Here is a 22,000-nt window from a genome sequence, read left to right as displayed (position 1 = left end):
CACGTATATATATTCCGCCGGGGTTTCCATTTTAAAGCACATACGCAGTGTTTAGTGCCAGAAGGAATTTGTGATTACTTCGAGTTAGAGTTTCTTTTTACTTTTTATGGGTCATACGTACAAGAAAAATGCAGAAAACAATAGCTACCAATTATCTGGGACCAAAAAGAGATAACTTGGCTAGGTCAGAAAAAAAACGTTTCTTGAATCGTTTCCACATTCCGCCAGGTGTTAGCCATTGCTTGAACGATGCTGTCCGGCATACAGCCGCCACTTATTATATAAAACAGGGCGTGAGGGTCTAACTGCTTCTAAATATAACACAGTGTGCACATTGTTTCGCCAGCGAATGAAGCATTCCGCATTTGCGACTGATATAAATAGCACATCTTTCGTTTTCGTCGGCCGCAAGCTCGGAATTTGTGAACCAAACTTTTGCGCATAGAAAGACACCATTCTTCACGAGGTAGCGCAACAATTTTTAAATTACCCAATCGGCGAAGGAACAGACCTTTTGCGCATGCCTAACAATCTGTTGCCGCGGTTAACGTAATATAGCAAAGCTCGTTATACTCGTTGAAATATACTCGTTGAAAAGGCTGACTTCGGGTAGGCTTGAATGCACAGTCAAGCCTAACAGAACGACTAATTCTTACCTATACAAAACGCATTTTTTTCACGGCGTCTAGTGAGGACGGTATCGATGATCAGGGAGTGTTGTAGTCACTGGTCAGCCAGCTTCTTTCGCATACTCGGCTGAATTTGGATGCAGAGGAACATAGAGATAAGAGAAAGAATTATTTTGCGAAACTAAAAGGCCCACCGTCGTACAAAAGACCGCAGCCAAGCATAAAAGGGAAGAGTTGGGAGTGCGTTCGCCATGAGGGTTTGGTTAGAGGGCGAAGCAGTGCTGGAAGAATAGAACCTCGAGCTATCTCTATCACTGTCTGCACGGAAAAATAAAAATAACGGGAGATCAATAGGGCACCCAGTGCTCCCGATGTCAGTTCCAGTTTGTGAAGCTCGAGAATAAGGGAGTAAAGTACGCGTCATCAGCTTTCGTCTGGAATGTTGGCCCTCACGTTTCATTAGGCGCGAAATCACTTATTGAAGCCAACGTGAGTGGATTCTCCTCGGGTTATCTAATATAGGGTGTTGCGAAACTCCTTATCAGGTTTATGCTCTACAAAGGCGCCCGAAAAATGTCCCTTCAACCCCTCACAACCAAGATGAGATGTTAACAGTCTGGCTGGTCATTGTGCTCCGCAGTTTGAACTAGCGTACGACGCATCATATTTTTCTGGGAAAGTTTTCGAAATCACCTAAACTTTTCCAGAAATGGAAGTAACCGGTCCTGTATTCCTCAGCGAAGAGTTGTAATCTTTTATTATCTTCCTTTAGTTTCCTTGAGTTATTGCACATTTATTCTTTCACCAGGCCTCGTCGTGTCTATAGTTGCGGATTTGCCATTTTTTGAAGAAGGTAGGGTTTGCACTATAGAGGTCATCACGTTGAGGCGTAATGTTGCAGCAGGTCCGGATTAAAACCCTGTGTATTGTTCATTTTAAACAGAGTGGTTTAGAAGAATCCAAAATTTATCTTGAAATTCAGAAATAAAAACAGAAGTTTAACTGTCTTTATAAGCAAATTTCCTGAACCCAAACCTAATATATTGGTCCAAGAGGGCAGCTAAGAAATAAGAGACACATGACACCTCATGTGTGTAATGGTGGATAGCGAAAGTTTCGCTGGGTCTGCTTGCGTGGCGTACGATGGTGACTGGTGAACTGGGCGCCAGTCCCTGAGAGCAGATGTTATCACCAATGGTTAAATATACAAAACGAATATGACGAGAAGTACTCGCTCAAGCGACTGCAACGGCGAAGATAACATTTCATACCTAACTCATTGCACACCAATGCAGCATTGGTTGTCTAACAACTTCGCAGCAGTGGAATCCTTCCAACTTTTTCCCCATGTTCGTTCTTTCATCCATTTGAAGAAATGGTTTCATTTCAAAAACGCAAAGTTATAAACCTCTACTCCCAATATTCCAGAGTAGTGCACGCTCTGACAATCAAGCTTCAGTTATCATAAAATTTGTCATTAATGTTGGGTAAATTCTTAATGCGGCGGCATGTAAGCCCCGCACGCCATACGTTTCAACGAAGATAAGCGACTGGCTTGTTAACGGACCGATGAGTTCTGTATTGAACTTTTTGTTTTGCCTGAATTAGGGTAAAATTAACGGCACAGGCCATGGTCCTGAAAGCGGTACGCCAAATTTCGATTAGTTTAAAGGCAGTGCCTCATTTTGGCCCGCTGTGGCAGTGAAGAACTCAACTACTGCCGCCTTCCAAGAAACTTCCCAACAGGGAAAATGTTTTGCGGTTAAAACTCCGTTGCTATATGTAAATATCATTCATTTGCGGCTGGATTGACCACATCTGTTATAACAATATGGACAAAATTTAAGCTTTCCCTTCATGCGGCGGTCAGCTTGCGACTAGAGGAGAACGTTGTGGAACCTTACAAATCGTTGAACTTAGACGCCTGACCTCTGTAGGTTACTACTTGCTATTCTAAGTATTCCATACCAGTTTAATGCAAATTCAGGCACAATTTTTCAGCGGAGGTATTTAAGATTGAGCTTGGTGTAGGGGCGTTGTCGAATAAAATAAAATAAAAAGGCTGCGCCGTCAGAGGTGGTATTACAACAGTGAAGCCAGCTTTTGCTTTTGCTCAAGCGTCACCACAAGGGGCACATGCGTATGGGGAACCCGTACTATACATTTTAAAAGTGATAGTCGTTTTTGCGCTACTGAACCCCTAAAACTGGCACAGCTAGCAATAACGTTACAAGGCGGGAGATCTACTGAAGCTGAGGCGCGACCTTGCTTTCTTCCCCCTGTTATGCGCCTTCAGTGCAGCGCACTGATTGGAACGGCCTTTATATATCCGGCTAAGCTCGATCTCTCGACTCAACACTTACCCCAGCCCTGAATAACATCGCAAAACATAACAAGACGGAACAAAGCCTAGCCAAATATTCGAAAACTTGGCAAACGCAAGGACGCTATGTCGGCCACGAGCTGCGCTGTTTCGCAAGCCTTGCACCACAATGTAGAAGCTGCGCCGTTTGTAGGCTGCGAAACACTCTACGCGTCCTTATAAGAGCAACGTTGTGGGGCTGCCTACCAAATCAACCGACTGGAACACCAGCCGCGCATACCACGGATGAAATGGCCATGCTGGGGCAGAAATCCTCACTGCCAGTTCTAAAATCTCGCGTTATTAGGTGGGAAAACACATTTACTGGGACCGTTATCTTTTATTAATATTAGCTAATTGGAATTGTAACCTATAAACATCTTTTTGGGCAGAGAGTACCTTTCCCCAGACGCAATTGAATGCGCATCATGGACTGAGGGGATCGGTGAATGTTTCCAAGATTGGCCCTAATGAGGGGGGTTATGCTGAGTCAGAATTATTGAACAAAATTACGTCCGGAGGTGTCTATTAGGATGTCGTTCTTCTGGCGGTCCGTATAAGCTTATATGTCTTCTTGTACGGCTCTATAGTTCATGGGGCGCAGAAAAGAAGGCACTACTGAATCATTGCCCCCGGAAACGCATCGCTAATTACTAAGTACCTAGCTAAAGGAGCAATGTCATTCCCGTCTCGTACGGTCTGTATTCGTCGCCAGCGTGCTCTAGTAAACTAGTCTGCAGGACTCTGGCTTTACTCAACGCAGGTTGAGCCTATAACGTTGTTGGGTGTTCCACCTCCGTCATTGGGCGTTTAAAAAAATTTGGCTACAATGCACGCTCTGAAGGTGGTTGGAAAGGAAAGCTTTAAACGACACCCACAGCAATCACCCATGCGACGTCACTTCAATTCACCCACCTCGCTCTAAAAAGCGTGAAATGACATATTCTGCCAGGCGTTACTTTGACTTCACGGAGATACCGTCCCGAACGCAGCAGCATCGGCCACGGTCTTGCTTGAGCGGTACCGCCACCGCCGTAGCCGGACGTGCTTCGGCCGAAAGAAAACGGAGAGGAGCGTCTTTCGAAAGATGAAACCGCGGAACGTAGCCATCCTGAAAGAGCTAGCTGGGTGCTACACCACCGCGCGACACAAGCGTAGACACTGAAACAGTTCGGAATTTGAGCTTAATGGTTGTCATTTATACCAATTTAAACTAGTTAGCTTAGTAAGTTTGAGAATTGCGAGAAAACTGACAAACTTTTTCATTCGCTATTTATCAGTGCAGTTGCTCCCTCCACTGTTTTTGGAATAGCCCTTAAAAAACAAGCGAACTCGATTTATTAATTTCGAAAATGGAGTCATATTCGTGGCAAGCAGTGCGCGAAAGGTAGGGTTTCTCTAGCGGCCAGAAGTCTTTATGAGGTATCCACATTTTGTTTTGCCGTCCTTCAAAGCAATTTTTAAGGTACCTTTGCTGCATAACCACTTAATTCCGTTGAGTCCGGGTTACCCGGAAGGTGCTGTCGAACCAGTTAATCAAGCCGTGCGAAGAAAGCGCGCAATGAACGCGAAGCTGCGCCAAAACAGGCCCAAAACAACTGCCGCTAAAGCAGACGAGAAAGCCGTACCACCAGGGCGCCCACCATCGAGGATGCACCGCACCGAGGGGAACGCTGCGTAAATTATTCGCCGCACCCTCTACAGTGGGCTTCGCAAGTGAAACCCTCGCTCCCCCCCCCCCCCCCGTTCCATCTCTCCCCCCCCCCCCCTGAAGCGCCGCCTCCTCCGCGTTAGGCGTTCGTTGTCCCGCACTCCGTGAAAGAAATCTTGGGTTGTAGGGGTAGACAGCTTTGTTTTAAAAAACCGTCTAAGCTAGTTCAGCCATCCAAAGAGCGTCACCAATAACACTTCCCCGGCACATCATAAACACAACACAGAAGATCGGTTAGAAAGAGCCTACCCAGATAATGCACTTGTCCGAGCAAGTGCTTTTGCATGTTGAAACTCGCGTAACTTGAGTGAACAGTCTTTTCAAGCTTTATTGAGAAGAAGGAACAGCGAATGTGCATTGACAAGAAAACTGTTAGCTCCAAGAGCTGTTATAAACACTTACAGATTTCAAATAAACCCGATGAAGGCCTCACCTCTACTGCTTCACTGCGAATGTGCTCTAGAAACCATTGTCCTATGCCGCTTCTGCCAAGGAACCGCCAGTGGCGTCTTCCCCCAGCCGTCTCGGCTGTCTCAGCCCTCCTAATTGGTTTGCCGAATTATATTTTAGCGTATGTCCACTGTTCGTGCACGAACGGTTGGGAGTTTTTGGTGCTGTTGCGCTTGGGCAGCCACCTCGAGTTACGGTGTCAGCTGTAGTTATTTGCTCACCCTTGTGCATAATTTTCATTTCCTACTTCGATAGATTTTTCTTCCCTCTCGGAATAATTTCCTTGATGCAGGAACATCATTTCTCCTTGTTAATTGAATGAAATATGAGAACAAGCAAGCTAAAACATCTATATTTGTGAACTCTGTCGAAAAAACTCTACTAACCAAATCGCATCACCAAAAGGAAGTAAAGCGATGGCATCCCGAGTGCGTGGACAATCTTAACCCGTATATGCGAACTAAACCTTGCGGGACAATGTTGTTGCAATGTCTTTATCCCTAATTTTCCTGTGTATAGACCTTGGGTGGAGGCAACCAAATTTAATACTATTTCTATTAAAGACATTGCAGCTCTCGTTATTACTTTCAATGATCAGCTTTGGTGTTCTCAATGTTCTGTATGTTTGAGGACTCCTGTAACATACAAAACTGCGCAAGAGATCTCGACCGCCCTAATTAAATTCTGCTACCGTTTCCTTCCGGCATCAGTGAAGCACGCCGGGGCAGGTCTGACTACTGCTTGTCTTTCCACGGACTGTCCCCAAATCGTTTCTGGAAAGTCAACAGGCAGCGCCACAAAGAAATCGCCAGCCAGACGGGGTTCTTCCAAGTTCACTGAGCTGCAAGGAAGAAATGACGGGAATGTTGGAAAAAAAATTATAATGGCGGGGAATGAGAGCGAGGTCGCCGCCCAGTCCTCAGGGAGTCTCCCGGAACACAAAAGGCTGCGCGGCATTCCGGCGATTAAAAGGAAGGCCAGGGGCGCCGGCCATGCCGCCGGATAATGAAAGGATGGAACGGCGAAAGAAAAACTAGAAGCGGCGGCGAGAGCTGCGAAACCAGAGCAAAATTTTCTTTCATTCTCCCCTTCTTGAGCTGGACCGGCACACGATCGATAGGCGAAGGCGCGCTGGACGCTGGGCCAGCGGGCATTCTGCGGACGAGACAGAAATGTTAGGTGGATGGCGAGCACAAGGCAGCAAGAAGCAAACATGAGTGAAACGTATCCGCGGAGGAAGAAACGGGCCGTCACACTAGGATATAGGAACGGAAGAAGAGAGGCGCACAAAATGAAAATGACCCAAAACGAGCAAGGACAAATGGAAGGTCTCGCGCTCACAGCTTCATTGATGGGGATGTAAAAAAACGCGAGCTTTTCTCCGTAATAACTTTGAAACAGAAGAGCAAGTAGACATACATCCCCAGTTTATTACAAAGATGCTCACGTTTTCAAAATCGAATTTATGTTTCTATTCCTGGTGCTTTAAATAATCACCTGCGCAACCGGCTTGCCATAAAATTACTAAAAATTTTCGAATCGCTTGCTTGTATATGTTCATTTGGATGTACCTATCGCTTCAAAATAACTGGTGTACAAACGCCCAAACAATAGCTGTTCAATTTAAAAGCAATCTGCCTCCACAGCAAAAGGAACCTCAGCGTCGCTCGAAGTAGCTGTTTCGAGGAAACCGAAATTAAAGCAACTCGAATATAAAGCACCGCCTAAGTTCAAATAAACGACATATGGGCTGGTGCTTGATGGCGCTACTTTTGGCGTCATCGTGATCAATAGTTTTTAAATGGCTCTGTGCTTTGAACTGTTGCACTCAGACAGCTATAATTACTCTTTGTAATAGTTAATTTATCTTACAAGATATAATGCAGAACACACTCTGACGTAAATACTTCACCGTATTGATAAGACTCCTCCTTACTCTCTGTATGCGGTTAACATGCTGTTTTCTGCAATCCTCTCCGCTGACTGTTCTGATCTCATATTACGCGGAAGATGCAGCGCAGACCATACGGGAGGACAACGACGAGAGCTTCCCCGCAGCGCTAAAGGGCGGCGAGGGATTCGTCCTGTCTGAGCGAGCACTTCAGGGGTCATTACGCAAGAATAATGAATTCCACGGACGTTCTTTACCTTTCACAAGGCAAGGCCACGGCCATGGATATAGAGTGTAACACTGATGTCAGACAAGGATCGGCGACAAATGAAACATTAGCGGAATATTGACTGCTGTCCTTTCGCTTATCCTCCCTGTGCGTAGAAAAAGTGTTCCTGCGGCTATCCGAGTAATCGACGTCGTTAAAACATTAACGTTTTTCATTTCTTTTGGTCAATAGTACGCTCACTCGATCTTAAACTCACGTTACAACACAGTTGATGGAGCTGTCTGCCGTAACGGCTTTTCGACAGCGCTTGGGAAGATTTCAGAGGAGATATTTTACAAGTATCTCAATATCGGGGTTCATATCATGCGAGCTCTGCATGAATACTGATAAGGGTAGCGAGCTGGAACGGTTTGTGTGCAATGCCGATATTTATAGGCAATGTGTTTTGGCGATAGTACTTCGCTCTAGTTTGAACAGCTTCAGCGATGGGGAACGCTTTTGTGGCGCAAACAAATGAAATCATGCCGAATACTGTAGTATTGATGGGATACTGCGGCGTCTGTACCAACGATATACAGGCAAGGCTATACAAGCTAGCAGACGTCATTTTAGCGGAATGTGCAGTATTGCTTAAGTACATATGTGTCTGTTTAATATCGTTATTTCGTTTACCTAATTTTACGAGGCATACTTCTGCACTAGTTCCGTGAAATGCACTCTTGACAGGCAAGACTTCAAGGTTGAATATTGTTTAAACTGTTCAATTGACTTTGTGTGATCGCCGTTCACATTTTGCTACGCTCACCACATCTTGACCAACCGCACCAAATTTTCCTGGAATTGGTTTCCTTGCACAATGCATAAATGTACAATACATTGCTTTGCGTGGTTTGCGAACACAATGTTATTACTTGTCCAGAATAAAGGCTAGAGTCCACGGGCAGTGCTCTGTCTACCTTGAGGGTGTTTGCGTGATGCGTTTATTAAGTGCAAAATTCAAGTTTAATGGGATGTTCACATTCCTGGATCTTCCCTGCAGTTTTATTATAAATTTTCCTATGACATGTACCCCGTTATTACTGAATGGGCTTCGCAGATGGCGTGGCTCACTGACCTTAGTCCTTGCAAAATGAGTCTGGCGATTACAGGCGGAACATCGTAATTCTTAAACGCAGCAAAACCTGAGTTCTGACTTTATTTTTGCAGTAAAAATATTGCTTTATTTGGTACTTAATAGACTTTATGTACATTGACAAAGTTGTGGCACTCGAAATATATACACACTAGGTCTCCTGCGGCAGCAAAACCTGAGTTCTGACTATATTTTTGCAGTAAAAAATGTCTTTATTTGGTAGTTAATAATGTACATTGACAAAGTTGTGGCACTCGAAATATATGCACACTAGGTCTCCTGCGATACGTATATCGGCTCACAACGTTTGGCTGGCTTCCCTCTACTGGAGTTGTGAGCTGAATATGCTAATGTGCCTGATACCGGTGTGGAAAAATCTAAGTCCGAAAGTAACCTATAAGAAGGGTTGATTTAACCTGGATTTAACCTTAACCTTTGTAATGAGGAATTAAAACTGGCCGATCGTTCATTTTAAAGCGTAATACCAAGTTGCAAATAGCCCATTTTTGGAGTGTGAAATACCAGAGCAGTCTGCAGCACGACCACGCATTTCAGAGCGCTGTTGCTGCTGGGTGGAAAGCAGTCACTGATGCTCATATATTTCTGGTACTAGGTAGCAGCTTACTGTGCAAGTATTATTGAAGCAATGCTCTCCTAGCAGCCTTCAGGCCTTGCATCCGACTAGTAAACAGCATTCTGTATGATGACGGTGTAGACTTAGGCATGAATATCAGTCATTTGTCGCAGTAATAGCTTAGTCCTAGGGAGCTCAACGCGAGTATGGTCTGACTGTGCGGGACAAAATCCCTGGCGGGGACTCTTTTCTTTTTTCTTCAAATTTGGCTGACAAAGGGAACGCTACAAACGGTACAAACGCAAAGATGAGACAAGCGAGCTCAAGGGGATCGGGCGACATGACCCTCGACTTTCAGTTTATCATCTCCAATGGCGCACACAGCGCTCAGCTACTGCATACTCCTTTGCTCGCACTTTGGCGCTGAATTATACTACACTTGGTAAAATAATATTTATTCAAGCATCCATGCGCTTTAGATTTGGTATTCTAAAGTTGCCCGTGCATTTCACTTCCCCTTTGAACCATCCGATTTCCACATCCGGGTTCGTGCACGCAATACACCAGAGCACACAAATGTGTCCCTCTCTTTGTAGCCGCCACCCGCATTCTCGCGACCTGCCCTGAAGGGCCGCAGCATCGGGGAAAGGATTGTGGCATTAACAACATGCTGCAGTAATTGCCTCCAAGCGGGATCCCCGTATATTAGCTCCACGTAACTCGGGGCTATTTGAGGAGACTTCCGTAACGTCCGTGGCGGAGAAACCTTCCATCCAACCCTCACCGGGCTCGGTGCACAAGCGATCCGCACTAATACGCAAGAATGGAGCGCCGAGTCCTGAATTCCCTCCCGATTGCGGCCAGTGAATATGAGGGTGGGCGGCGTCTGGGAAGGGCTGCTCGTGTTCCCTGATTTCCCGCAGAAAACATGGCGAATGCCAACACATTAGCCGATTGGGAAGCATACACACTAAGAAAAAAAAGAGTCCCTGTGACCCTCTTTGGGGGGTATTTACTTGCCACAGATTTGACTCTTCATCGACCCCTTTCGCAGAGTCACGCTACTCTTATTGAAAGGGGGTCACACGGACCCCGTCGCAGTAGTCACAGTAGAATATGGGTGACTACCTCCTTAGAGTCAGCACTGACTGCCACGAAAGAAAAAAGAGAGTCACGGGACCCCTGCCTGATGATCATCGCGACCCTGTAACAAGAGTTGTGAGGATGCCCCCTTTTAAAGAGTCCCGTGATGCTTATGGCGACAGAGTCCTGGAAGTGTATGGGTGACCTTCCCAGAGATGGTCAGTAATACTGCTGGTAGAATCATTGCAGTATACGTGCAAGTGCAATTTTAGCCCACATGCATGCAGCTTCATGAGCAGTTTCATACAAGTATAGCAAAGCAAACCAAAAGTATTTGAAAATTATTTTATTAAAGACGAAAGTAATACACATTTGAATGAAAAGCCAGCTTAGGGTATCACAGCTGTTTTAAACCACAAAATAACCAGCAAATAGCCTAAAAATACAGATACACTAAGCATGTTTTACTGCTTGCTATGGCTTGTCACAACGCAGGTTTGCTAGACTAACAGGCATGATATTAAATCACAAAAACAAGTTTTGTGTTAACCAGCTTTGCATACCTGCTGGTGCAAGGTTAAACTGGTGTGGAAATAAATTGCAATAATTTTTAAAGGCTTCTTTCCTTGTTGCTGTGTTTCTAAGGCAGACTTCTTACACAAGTCCATGAAGTCAATCCAGAAATCTTCACAAGCCGTGCACAAGCGTTGCAAGGTGTCCTCGGGTCCTGGCGTCTCGGACCAGGCCTTGTCTCGGACCTGCCAGAAATATCAATGAAAAGAAATTGAACGATAAGACAAAAGCAAAATGAATTTGTAGCCAGCACAGTAAAATCATCAACAACAGGCTAACTGCCCAGTGCCTGACAAGGAGAGGGCGAGGAGCACACCTCTTGCCATTACATTTCCTTGCTTCACCATTTGGCTTTTGTTATGAAATGTTTTGTATGAGGGAACATATGTATAATGTATGAAGTCACATATGGACACCCCAGAAATGCAAAGGCTTCAAAAATAATTGCATCCATCAAGAGGATCTGAAAGCTCCAGGGAGGGAGACTAAGAATTTATGAGTTAAAAGGCTGCTACTCCCCCCTTTTGATGGTATAAAAATATCTATGTAAAGCTTAAAGGCAGCACGAGTAACAAAGCAGTAAGTGAACTGAGACACCTGCTGCACAAAGGGCATGCTCCACACTGCAAAACACTGGAGGGGTACAAAGTCTAACTCAAACTGTTCAGTAAAAAGCATGAGGCAAGGTGGTACATAGTTCTTAAAAAGTCGAGTCCATAGCACATGACAAAGAAGATGATAGGACAAGCACTTGCTTGCAACTAAGTTTATTGAGTGCATCGTCTAAAATGACACCCTTTAATAGTGGGCCGCACAATGGTAACAAAGGAATCATAGTGAAGTTTCTAAATATTCAAGCTCATTGCAATACAGGTTCACTGTGCTCCTGTTTTTTATGTAATAAACATCTAAAAGCTCCCAAATCAGTGCTTTAGCTTCTTTGCAGAAGTCAAACTTGGCCCAAGAAAGGCTTGTACTTGCATGATTCGCAATGAGTGGGTACATGCAAAACGCCAAGGAACAAATTGGATACATCATTTTTCCAGATGGGAACGACACATCATAGATTCCCCCCATTCCCTGGGCAAAAACCGCTGGGTGTGCTGCTTGTTGCGCTTTTCTTTTGCTTTTAGGCTTGATAGCAATTTGCCTGAACCTTCTATCTACGCTTCACTGATTAACTTTGACGCTTTTTTAAAATTATTCAATACGCTTACTATATTTTCTACTCTGCATGCAATGTCTGCACTCCGTTTTGTTTTTTCTTTCAACAGTTTTTAGCTTAAGTGAAAGCATGAAGCACTAAATAATGCTTACAGTTGTAGTTATCTAGATCACACTTATTACTGATGAAAAAGAAACCTAAGTTGTCAGTACAAAGGGCACCACTGCCTTGTTACGTGCCTCGGTTTCTTCATGTTTTTAGTGGCCACAAGAAAAAATTTTAAACCACTTGTCTATTTGAATTATTGTCAACGCGTTTAGTTTCTGTACCCTGATTTTTTAACTTCTCATATGATTAAATTTGGCACAAAACTTGTTCCAAAGTTTCTAATTCCCTGGATGGGCTTTTCTGCACGAGTTGTGAGCGATGCAGTAAAGCTGACACTACAGCCTTGATGGGACATGCCACAATAATTAGTTTCCCTATCCCAATTTATTGACTTTGGATGTCCAATTTCTTGTTCTCGAACTTCTCATGCACTAGTGGGGCTTCTCTGCACAAATTCAGAGTCATGCAGTAAAGCTGACACCAGCGTTGATTTCAACTTTTGTTACCGCAGAAAATTGACCAGTTTTTAGGGCTCTAAGAAAACATTTCTTTTTGCTAAATGTGTTGGTTAGGCACATAGTGCAGTGGCAAAAATGCGGATGATTCAACGCCCTTGCTAGCACCAGTTGTGTAATGTTTGCAATCAATAATGATCGCAAAAAAAACCCAAATCAAAATTTTGTCACCGTAAAGAAAAATGAAAAAAAAAGAAGTTGTGTATAACAAACCACCAATAGTGGAAAAAATTTAGAATACGCATTTTGAAGGTTTACATTAAAAAATCCTGTCAAAGAAAAAAATTCACTGGTGAAAATTAATTTGTCCCCGTGGTGCCCACGTGGTGCTTGCACGCATGGTGCCCGCGTCTCGTGGTGAAGCCGAACATTCATTCCAAAATACAGAATTTTGGATGGTTCTCTGAAATGGTTTGATATTATTAGGGGCCCAACTTAGTCCCCACGTGATGTAAACACATCTTATTAAGGACTACAGCAAGCACCAGATTCACGGCAAGCAAGAGATGCCAAAAAATCCACTTGGAATTTAAAACCAATCTCAGTGGTGCATTTTTGTTGACATTCTGATCATCACTTATCTTCCAGAACTTCCACTTGCGGTTTATTGTCATCTTCTGACTCGCTATGGTAGCCCTGCTTGCAGGAATAACTTGCGATGCACTACAATTGTGCCCAGCAAGTTTTCGCACGGCGAAAAGAGTGCTGCCTAACATTTTCAAAAAGGCACCATATCAAACCTTTTGGAGACTGCCAGAATAGACAGTCGCAGTAAGAAGCAACACTAGACCTCCAAAAATAGCCTCGTACTAACAAAACTGGCCAGTGAACAGCTGGCAGTGTTCAAGGCTGATTGGAAATCTCTACTTGTCTGAGCTGATATCCGATGACTTGGTGTTATTTTTTGAGTTTCAGCTGGAGCTGTTATCGCAAAAGTAGGGCATGAGTGAAGCGATATCACAAAAGGCGTTCTTTTTTCGAGGAATAGTAGAGGGCGACGGGGGTGCTATGGCAAATCGGCTTGAAGTTGGGTAACTGCGTAGTAGCACGAAATATTAGGTTTGCAACACACAAACAGAATGAAAACTGCTCGATTCGCGGCCGCTTTTCTGATGGAGGCGAAAAGCAAAAACGCCCGTGTGTACGAGATTTCGGCGCACGTTAAAGATCCCCAAGGTGGTCAAAATTAATCCGGAGCCCTCCACTACGGCGCGCCTCATCGCCTGCGTTGCGTCGGCGCGTTAAACCCTACAATCAATCAATCAGAATGAAAACTGCTGGAAAGTGGCTCAAAATGCCAGGTCCACTTGATACACATGCGGGGAACCTTCAGAAATAAGCTTTCACAAAATAAAACGACCCTTTCTTTGAACCAAAGCTCAGTAGTGGAAAGCTGGTGTCATTTCCAGGTAATTATCATCTGTAACTGCCATCGGATTGCAAAACTGGCAAAATGATTTGGTATTTGGCTTGCTGGAAGACTTTTGGTCAAGAAAATTCCATGGTAATGCAGCATGACCACGAGTCGCATGCTTTTTTATCAAGCGCAGCAGCAACGCTCCCTTCTGAGAAAACATACACACCTCACCTTGCAAAAAACTGCCGAAAATCTCAAGGTTGCCTAAACGTGTAGTGTCTAGACTAACCACCGTGTTACATGAAAAACAACTACAACATCACAAAATCGGCAATATAAAGCACCGATCACCGATCATCAATGCTGTATATTCCTGATATCCATGTTGTCATTTCTCTTGCAACTAACCTGTCCCACTGGTTAGTCTAGGCACTGCAGTTTTAGAATCAGATCTAATTTTCCTGCTCTGGCTACACTGAAATTTCTGACGGTGTTTTTGAGGGTTGAGCAGCATGTGTTGTTTCGATACGTGCCATGGCTGCTGCGCTATACAAAAAAGGTTGTCACTTGTGGTTACGCTGCATTACCATTAGATTTTTTGATCAAATGGCTCACAGAAGTCAAGTATCAAATGATGTCGTCAGCTTTGCAATCCGACTGCGTTTAAAGGTGAGAACTACCAGAAAATGACACCAGGTATGCACTAGTGAGCTTTGGTTTAGAGGATGGGTAGCTTTTTTTCAGTCAAAGTATTCGTGGATGTCTCCGCATGTCTGACAAGTGCACTTAGCATTTTCAGCCCTTTTCCTGTCATTTGTTTCATTTCTGCATTGCGCAATTTATATTTGGCACTACTAGACAGAGAACTTCAACCCGATTTGCCTTAACGCCTTCGTTGCCCACTACTTTTCCTAAAAAAAAGCATGCCGTTTGTGATTTCACTTCACCCATGCCTTACTTGTGCAATAAGAGTTCCAGTTGAAAATCAATTGACAACCTCAAGTCATGGGACATCAGTTAAGGCAAGGAGAGAGCTTAAAATTGGCTTCAGTTTTGATTCTGTACGAGGATATTTTCGGAGGTCTAGAGTTGCTCCTCAGTAGAACTACATATTCTGACAGTCTGCCACAAGTTTGGTATTGTTTGTTTTCTAAAATGTTAGGTGGAGGGGCAATGCAGGAGGCTCATAGAGCTGAACGCCTTTTTCATTTGTCACGCAACAGTTACTCGGGGATAGCTAGCTGGGCACTGCTCCAGTGCATCGCACCTCATTCCTGAAAGCAGGGTTAGAAAAGTGAGCCAGAAGATTATAACAACCAGCAAGTGAAAGCTTCAACAGGTGCATGATAGTAAACTGACAGTGAACGAGTTTTGTTTTCAGCCCCAAGCAGTTTTTGTCCTATCCCGAATTTTTACCTTACCATTAATGCGATGTCAACCATTGACAAAGTGTTTCTACATCATGTGGGGACAAATAGTGCCTCTAATAATGCCAAACCACCCGATTTTTTCCAGTAAACTATCCGAAATTGCATATTCTGAAACAGAGGTAGGGCTTCACTGCAGAGCGAGGGCACCACACATGGTGACATGTTTTTCATATCTGACAAATTGTACTGGGCAACTAAACTTTTTTCCAATATGTGTTTTTTATGTTCGGCAAAAATTATACTCCAAACTTTTTAAACTATTTGCGAACTGATATACACAACTTATCCATATTTGCAACGTTTGGCCAAGAACTGATTTTGTTAATTTGCGAATCTGCTCTTGTTGGAAAGGGCATCGAATAATCTGCATTTTGAGCTGATGCAGAATGTGCCTAATCAATATGTTTACACAAAAATGTTTTGTTAGACCCCAAAAATTGGTAGACTTTCTGCGATAAAAAGAAAGTTACCACCCTGTCTGCGTGCCATATTCCGAAGTCTATTCTTAGCAGATATCAGCGTCAACGCCAGAAGTAGTGTACTTAGCGAGCATCACAATGCATACGGCAGCTTCTGGATTTTCGGGCCGTCTCGAGCGTTTTGATGTTCGGGACAGGTTTTAGTAGTAGGAAGCATCGCTTCGTTCACAGAAAAAGAATTACCTTTAAACTCTAGCTTTAATCCGCTGTCATGAGACAAATTCAACCAAGCTATTTTTCTTAGAAAACTGTTACTAAAGACAACTGTTTTTCTAGTGGCTTATTTTATTCATGACTACGTTGGCTGAAGTTGTTGAAATTGCAACTGTGTGAGAGCTTTTTATGAGTTGAATATGGGAGCTTTAACCTAATTGCTTGTAGTATTAGCATGACTAGGCCGATCTGGAAGACCATTTCGTGAGAAACGAGCGTTATCACTGCCAAAATAGCTTAAAAATACAAAACCCACCCACACATCAAGATATTCATTGATGCCAGGGTCCGTATGGGAAATTTAGGAGGTGTGTCACGGTGTCACAGTGGTGGCGTGGTTATCAGACCAGGTAGTTGTTTTGAAGGTTGGTAGCTAGTAGCTCACAATATGCCTTTTTTGTCTGCTTCTTCGGGTTTTTTTTGAAGATTATTCGGAGCAAGATTATAGAGAAATCGATAGATGATTTTTGAAGACTGGGAACGATTCCAAGAAATTTAAGCAATTTCGCTGACACAACCGTTTTTCTAAAAATTCTAACACCACACAAAGAAGCAACACTCAGTTTTTCCAAAGCTCCTGCGAAGTGATTTCATTAAAAGTAATTACTGCTGTACTTACCAGTGCTTCTCTGAAGGCTTCGACACCACTTTCATTCAGCAAAACAGGCCGCAGGACAGTGTATCCACCCCTCTTGCATCTAATGATAAAAAAAAATACATATCACTGACATGGAAATTAATAAGATGTGGGGGACCAACAAAAGAGTATAGAGGAGGCCATAAGGAAAAATATCCACAGGGCTCCAGCTTAACAAATGCAATGTGGTAATTGCTACGTTCCTCATATTTTCACGGTGTATTAACAATTGCTTTATTATCAGGATCTCTACTTCCGCACTACTTTCATTTAGCAGTATTAGAAGTGGAACCGGATTACAAGTTTGTGAAAAACGCGGAATTGCTGTAAACACACAGATGACAACGTCAGCACTGTTTCTGCAGCAAGCAAGCAATAACACATGCAGTAAAGGGTCCATAAAGACTGAATACAGCTTTGTTTAGTTTGAAAGAACTAGCTTTTCAGTACTCACTCGGCTCCCTTCCAAGCCGGAGATACATTAGTCAGAAATACGCAAGCAACACAGAATATTTTCAAATTTCTCACTGAGGCTTTGGCATGAGAGACGCAATATGGGCTAGCACTAAAAAATGTCGACAGACAAGAGTCTTCTGCCGGCCCTGCTACATTAGAGTGGCGCTTCTCCACCACGTCCTCTTAGGTGTTTTCCTAGCATTTTCTGGGCATGTGTTCGCTTCTAAACTTCACTTCACATCAGACTACTGCCCTGGTCAATGAAGGGAGGAAAACTGCTTCTTCCTGTGTTGTGGCCCACAAAAATGATTAAACATATCAGATGTGCAATATACATAGCAAAAGTTGCCGCAAGTGAAGACAGAAGCCGCACCACACATAGCGAACTCCGTCTGGAACAACTTCTATCTAGCCTGATAATTTTACTTAGATTTTGTTTCGACGGTAGGCCATATTTGGCCCCTCGCACCAATTTGAGCCCTCCGGGAAGGCGTTGTTGCACTGTTCCTTTCAAGTTTCCATTCTTCTTTTGCTCCCTTTGTCAATTTCTGCTCTTAAGGCTGACCAGCCCTCCTTTTCTTCTGTCCCCTATTTTACCCTCTACCAGTCTCCTTTGCCTTTGTGCTATCGAGAATAACTGGTTTGCATGTTTTCATTTATGTTGGTTACATTGCTGACAAAACCGGAGGGTGGAAAAAAAACTTTTCCGAACTAGTGCTTGCCGTGCTCGGCATTATTTTAGTGCAATATTGCCTTGAGGAAGCTCTGTCCACTGATCAAATCTGTCTGAATATTCAAATCCTGGTTAGGGTTTCTACAACTGTTGTATGAAGGTTTCGACGTATTCATAGTATTTCAGGATTCCTTCACCTGCTTTTCTCAACGGAATTGGCGGTGGCCAATTTTTGGGCCAGAACGTTTCGCGTGGAACGACCCATTAGTATTATGAAGCTTTGGTTTTTTTATGTGAAGCCTTTGGTGCGTAAACAAGAAGCACAAAACTGAAACAACCTCTCTGGGAATAAAAAAGAAGTGACACCAAGGTTCAATTTTTAACAATTTTCACAGCATTTTAACATCCAAAGATGCCTTCGTGCAATAACAGTAGCTAACCGTTATTTGGAATTAATTTGAAATCAACAATATTTACGCGATCTCTAGGAGAGCAAATGGTGGTTACGAGCTGAACTGAAAGAACTAAAATAGAGACAAGTGTAATACAAACCTCCAAAAAGGCAAAGTACCCCGTGAGCATGGACATCCACAGGACTTGAGGATTAAGAGCAGCCATACCTGATAGAGCCAAAGGTGAAGGCAAAAAGTAAGGGCAGGAGCAGTTGCAACAAATGACAATTTTACACAGACGTCAACCGCACAAGCAATTCGAAGTCTCAAGGGCCAGTCCAAAGCAGGCACAAGCAAATTTTATATCCCCTGAAACCTACTACAAACCCGCATAACCTCACACAGCCATGTCGATGAAAATCTGCAGCCCTGCAAGATTTTACCTGCTGTTATGACATGTTTCAAATGCTGGGTCTTTCCATGCCAAACAGCCAAGTGTATGGTGCTTGACACTCTAACCTTTCGGGAAAAATTAATTGTTGATGCGAAGATTCTCTTGGCCTTGCAGGAGTGTGACACGTTCACACGGAACTCGGGAGAAAGGGAACAGAATTAGTTACAATGGCGAACGGTGAAAGGGAAACTTAGCACCAAACAAGGACACAAGGGTCAACGTGCAGCCCCCGAAATCCAGTTCAAGCGAAGAGAAAAACGGAAATACTCTCACCAACACGAGAAGCCCCATTCAGCGATGTGTGCCGCGGGTCATCGTTGGTCCAGGTTGCAGCACAGCATTGGCCCCCGAATGCATGTACTGCTCGGACAAAGCAGCACAGGCAGCACCACGCCCTGCGTGGCAGGTGTGGTGATCCATCCTGGGCCGTGGCCACCAACCGCGGCCAGGTGTAGAACCGAGCCCGGTTGTCTGCAAGCCAACTCGCTCGTCTGGAACCTCTGGTACACAGAATCCGCAGGCCCATCTCCAGTCCTGGTTAGCTCACCAGCATCCGAGTCCTCTGGTTCCGCGATCGGCCTCCACCCGAACCTTGTTCCTTGCTTGAGCACCTCCTCCTTAATTAATGTAGACAAGCTGATGTGTTTATGGCTCTGAAATACAGTTCATACAAAATATAACGAGAGGGAAGATGAAGACTTGGTTGCTGGCTGGTTGAAAGACTGCGCAAAAGATGAGGGTGACAGGAAGAGCGCTGAAGCATGTCTACTTGTGCAACACTGGTCTGCACGCTGGAGTAATGCCCAAGTGACAACATGTCTGGCAGACAATAATGATGCAAACAGGCGACTCACTAAATACAGAAAGTACACTCTGAGTGTGTGATCAGGACATGTAATATTTTGCACAGCTTTATGTCGGGCTAATTGGTGTAAGCTTTTGAAGGAAAATTGCTCTTGTTACGATCACAGAGACGGGCACAAGAAAAACGTCCGCTTTCACGAGAAGATGGCGCCGTCTACTCGTGAAATTGTACGTAGTTTTCTTGTGTCCGTCTATGTGATCATAAAAAGCACAACCTACCTTCAAAAGAATATTTAGCATGCTCCAGGCTTCTTTTGATGACTATAATAAAGGATTCATTTTGCATTGGGGCCTATTTTCTTTACCTGCAAATATCGCGCGAACGTGACAATACATGCCAATATGCCATTCATAATGGCTTTTCCCTATAAAAAGGACACTAAACGGTCCCAACAAGTTTGCCTTACGGGCAGACCAGTGTTAAAAATGACGCTGCACCAAAGGGTTCAAAACGATTTACACCCCCATGTACTGTTTTTTTTTTGTAGTTCGGTTTGTTATTTCACGAAACGTCAAAGAAGAAAACTACAGAATAAAAAGGGAACACTTGACACACTTTTGAATAGCCTGCCATTGCAAACTAGCGCCGTGTACTACAGAATTGTACCGCTCCACCCAACAGTCAAATGGTTTTCTGCGACCGACGGTGCAAAAAGCAGCCGTTAGATAGCGAACACAACAGTAGAGCTAGAGACAAGCTTGACGTGGGCTAATGGACGAGGGCAAAAGGAGGGTGTACTGAAGAATACGGACGGCATGAACAAGTTAGAACAGGCGCCTCGTAGGCGCTGTAAAATACCCCTCCTCCCCACACACACACCCCGAGACTTTATTCCCTGCGAGGCCACATGTCCGCCTTTCACCTCCAATTTCTACGTATATGAATTCTGTGCCCCTGTGAACTCTACGTGAACTCAAAGACGGGCTTCGTCATTAGCTCGTGAAGCTTGGCAATGTCAGGCGTTGTGGAACTGCCGTACTCGCTCGCTGGCGCGCGGCCCGAACTCTCTCTCCGTGTCCTGCATTTGCATACTATTTTCTCCCCCTTGCACATTGCAAATTCTCATCTGTTTAACTACATTTCCTGCGTCCTCACCTCTTGCCAACTTTTTTTTTCCCGACAACGCCGCCAGCACACGGTCAACGCGTACGCTGTAGGGGCGCGTTGGCGAGCGAGTACGGCCACAGAACAGGGAGTACGGCAGTTTCACGACGCATATCGCGGCCCGCAGACCGCGAGCAGCCGCGAGGAAGGGCGGTCGCGGCGCGGCAGCCGGTCTCGCGAGCGCGATAGCTTAGAACAGTCTCAAATAGGGAGGAGGGGGCGAAGGAGAGATTTCACAATGCTTACGAGGCGCCAGGCAGCAAGCAAACAAGCACAGCATATGCAACTTTTTCGGCATGTATCCGGAAAGCTAACCGAGACAACTATTGCACTTGGTATTATTAGCAGGGACAGTACTCACGTGAAAAAACACGATGACACAGCCACAGCCTTTGTTCCGGCTTCGCATTCAACCGTAGCACGCCGTCGACTTGCCGAACTGAAGAACTCTAGTAGACGATTTCTGGCGGTGCGCAATGAATTCCGCACAGCAAATTTCATACTGGTGTCACGCCGTTTCCATCCCGCAGCGGTTTTGATACGCGAATTCGACAAAAATGCGTCAACTCGCCTCGCTGCCTTCGCGCCACTCACTGGCTTACTCTATTTGGCTCGCAGTGGATTCTATTGATTCGCGTTGTCTAAAATATTTGCATTTGTATTCTTGTTATTGAGTTTTAAAGCAAACGCTAGTCAAAAGAAATCTGGTTCTGGCAGGAACTTTTTATATATGTACGTTTTACGTAATGTACAGAAGTTTTTTTAAAACGAATGCAAATCAGTCACGTTACAACTTGGCGGCTTTTTTAAACGCACTAAAAGAGGCGACGCTCGCACACAGGTTCAAATATATAATAATTGTGAGCAACATGCAATTATCATTTAAATAAAAAGATTGTCGCAATATGAAGTAGTTTTGATTGAATAAAAGCAACTACAAGTAAGGATTTGAATGACTAACACTTGAATTCTGCTTTTTGGTCGGGCAGCTTGGTGTAAGTTTACACGACATCTGAACCCAGAGCTCTGTACGCGCGCAAGTGCGATGCCTTACATCGATATGTACTTAATGTACAAAATTACTAGTGGCACATGAAGCAGTGAACATATGTATGTATGTATTTATTGTACTTAGGAAAAGGAAAAGCCACCAACAGGCGTAGTTTATCTCGCCTAGGGGGCGGACACCGGAACGCCTGCTGGTGTAGGGGGGAGGGGAGGAAAGGGAGAAAAGAATACATAGGAATAGGAGGACAGGGGGAGAAGGTTGACATTACAATGCATGTAACTCGCGCAAGGGTAAATATAAAACACAAAAGAGAAAAAAAAGGAAAAAGGGGAATAAGGGTAAATATAAAACACAGAAGAGAGAAAAAAAAAGGGTTACACACTGGGAAAATTAACATTACAGAGAAACACTACAGATATAGACAACACATGAATCTACAAAGGACACAGCACACTTGTAAAAGGGGTCACACACGCACACACACAAGTACAGAAGCTGCTTCAGCAGCA

General features: G+C 44.2%; 1 protein-coding gene across 2 annotated transcripts; it reads right to left on the bottom strand.

Moving 5' to 3' along the window:
* Positions 1 to 10,423: 10,423 nt before the first annotated feature.
* On the bottom strand, positions 10,424 to 21,063 carry LOC144149277 (uncharacterized). Of its 2 annotated transcripts, none has more exons than XR_013318251.1 (5): positions 20,844 to 21,063; positions 18,787 to 19,166; positions 18,220 to 18,287; positions 16,521 to 16,599; positions 10,424 to 10,819 (listed from the first exon to the last, which is right to left on the bottom strand). XR_013318251.1 is itself a non-coding variant. In XM_077680831.1 (5 exons), exons 2-5 carry the CDS (start codon positions 18,802 to 18,804, stop codon positions 10,607 to 10,609), a joined length of 378 nt encoding a protein of 125 aa, XP_077536957.1. In that variant the 5' UTR covers positions 18,805 to 19,166; positions 20,844 to 21,020; the 3' UTR covers positions 10,424 to 10,606. The 2 variants fall into 2 exon arrangements, 1 of the variants encoding a protein (XP_077536957.1); XM_077680831.1 differs by having other exon boundaries at positions 20,844 to 21,020.
* Positions 21,064 to 22,000: the final 937 nt, after the last annotated feature.

This window comes from Haemaphysalis longicornis, unplaced genomic scaffold (assembly GCF_048455015.1).
Source record: "Haemaphysalis longicornis isolate Haplotype H1 unplaced genomic scaffold, Haemaphysalis longicornis Haplotype H1 scaffold_8, whole genome shotgun sequence".
Classification (NCBI taxonomy): Eukaryota; Metazoa; Arthropoda; class Arachnida; order Ixodida; family Ixodidae; genus Haemaphysalis; species Haemaphysalis longicornis.
Note: the sequence above shows the minus strand (reverse complement) of the source record. Positions and strands in the feature narration are given on the sequence as shown.

Excerpts from the sequence above, each read along its gene's own strand:
- LOC144149277 (XM_077680831.1), bottom strand. Across the intron at positions 16,600-18,219 it reads GGTACTTTGCCTTTTTGGAG|ATGCAAGAGGGGTGGATACA; the intron begins GTTTGTATTACA and ends TTTTATCATTAG. Across the intron at positions 10,820-16,520 it reads AAGCCTTCAGAGAAGCACTG|GTCCGAGACAAGGCCTGGTC; the intron begins GTAAGTACAGCA and ends TATTTCTGGCAG.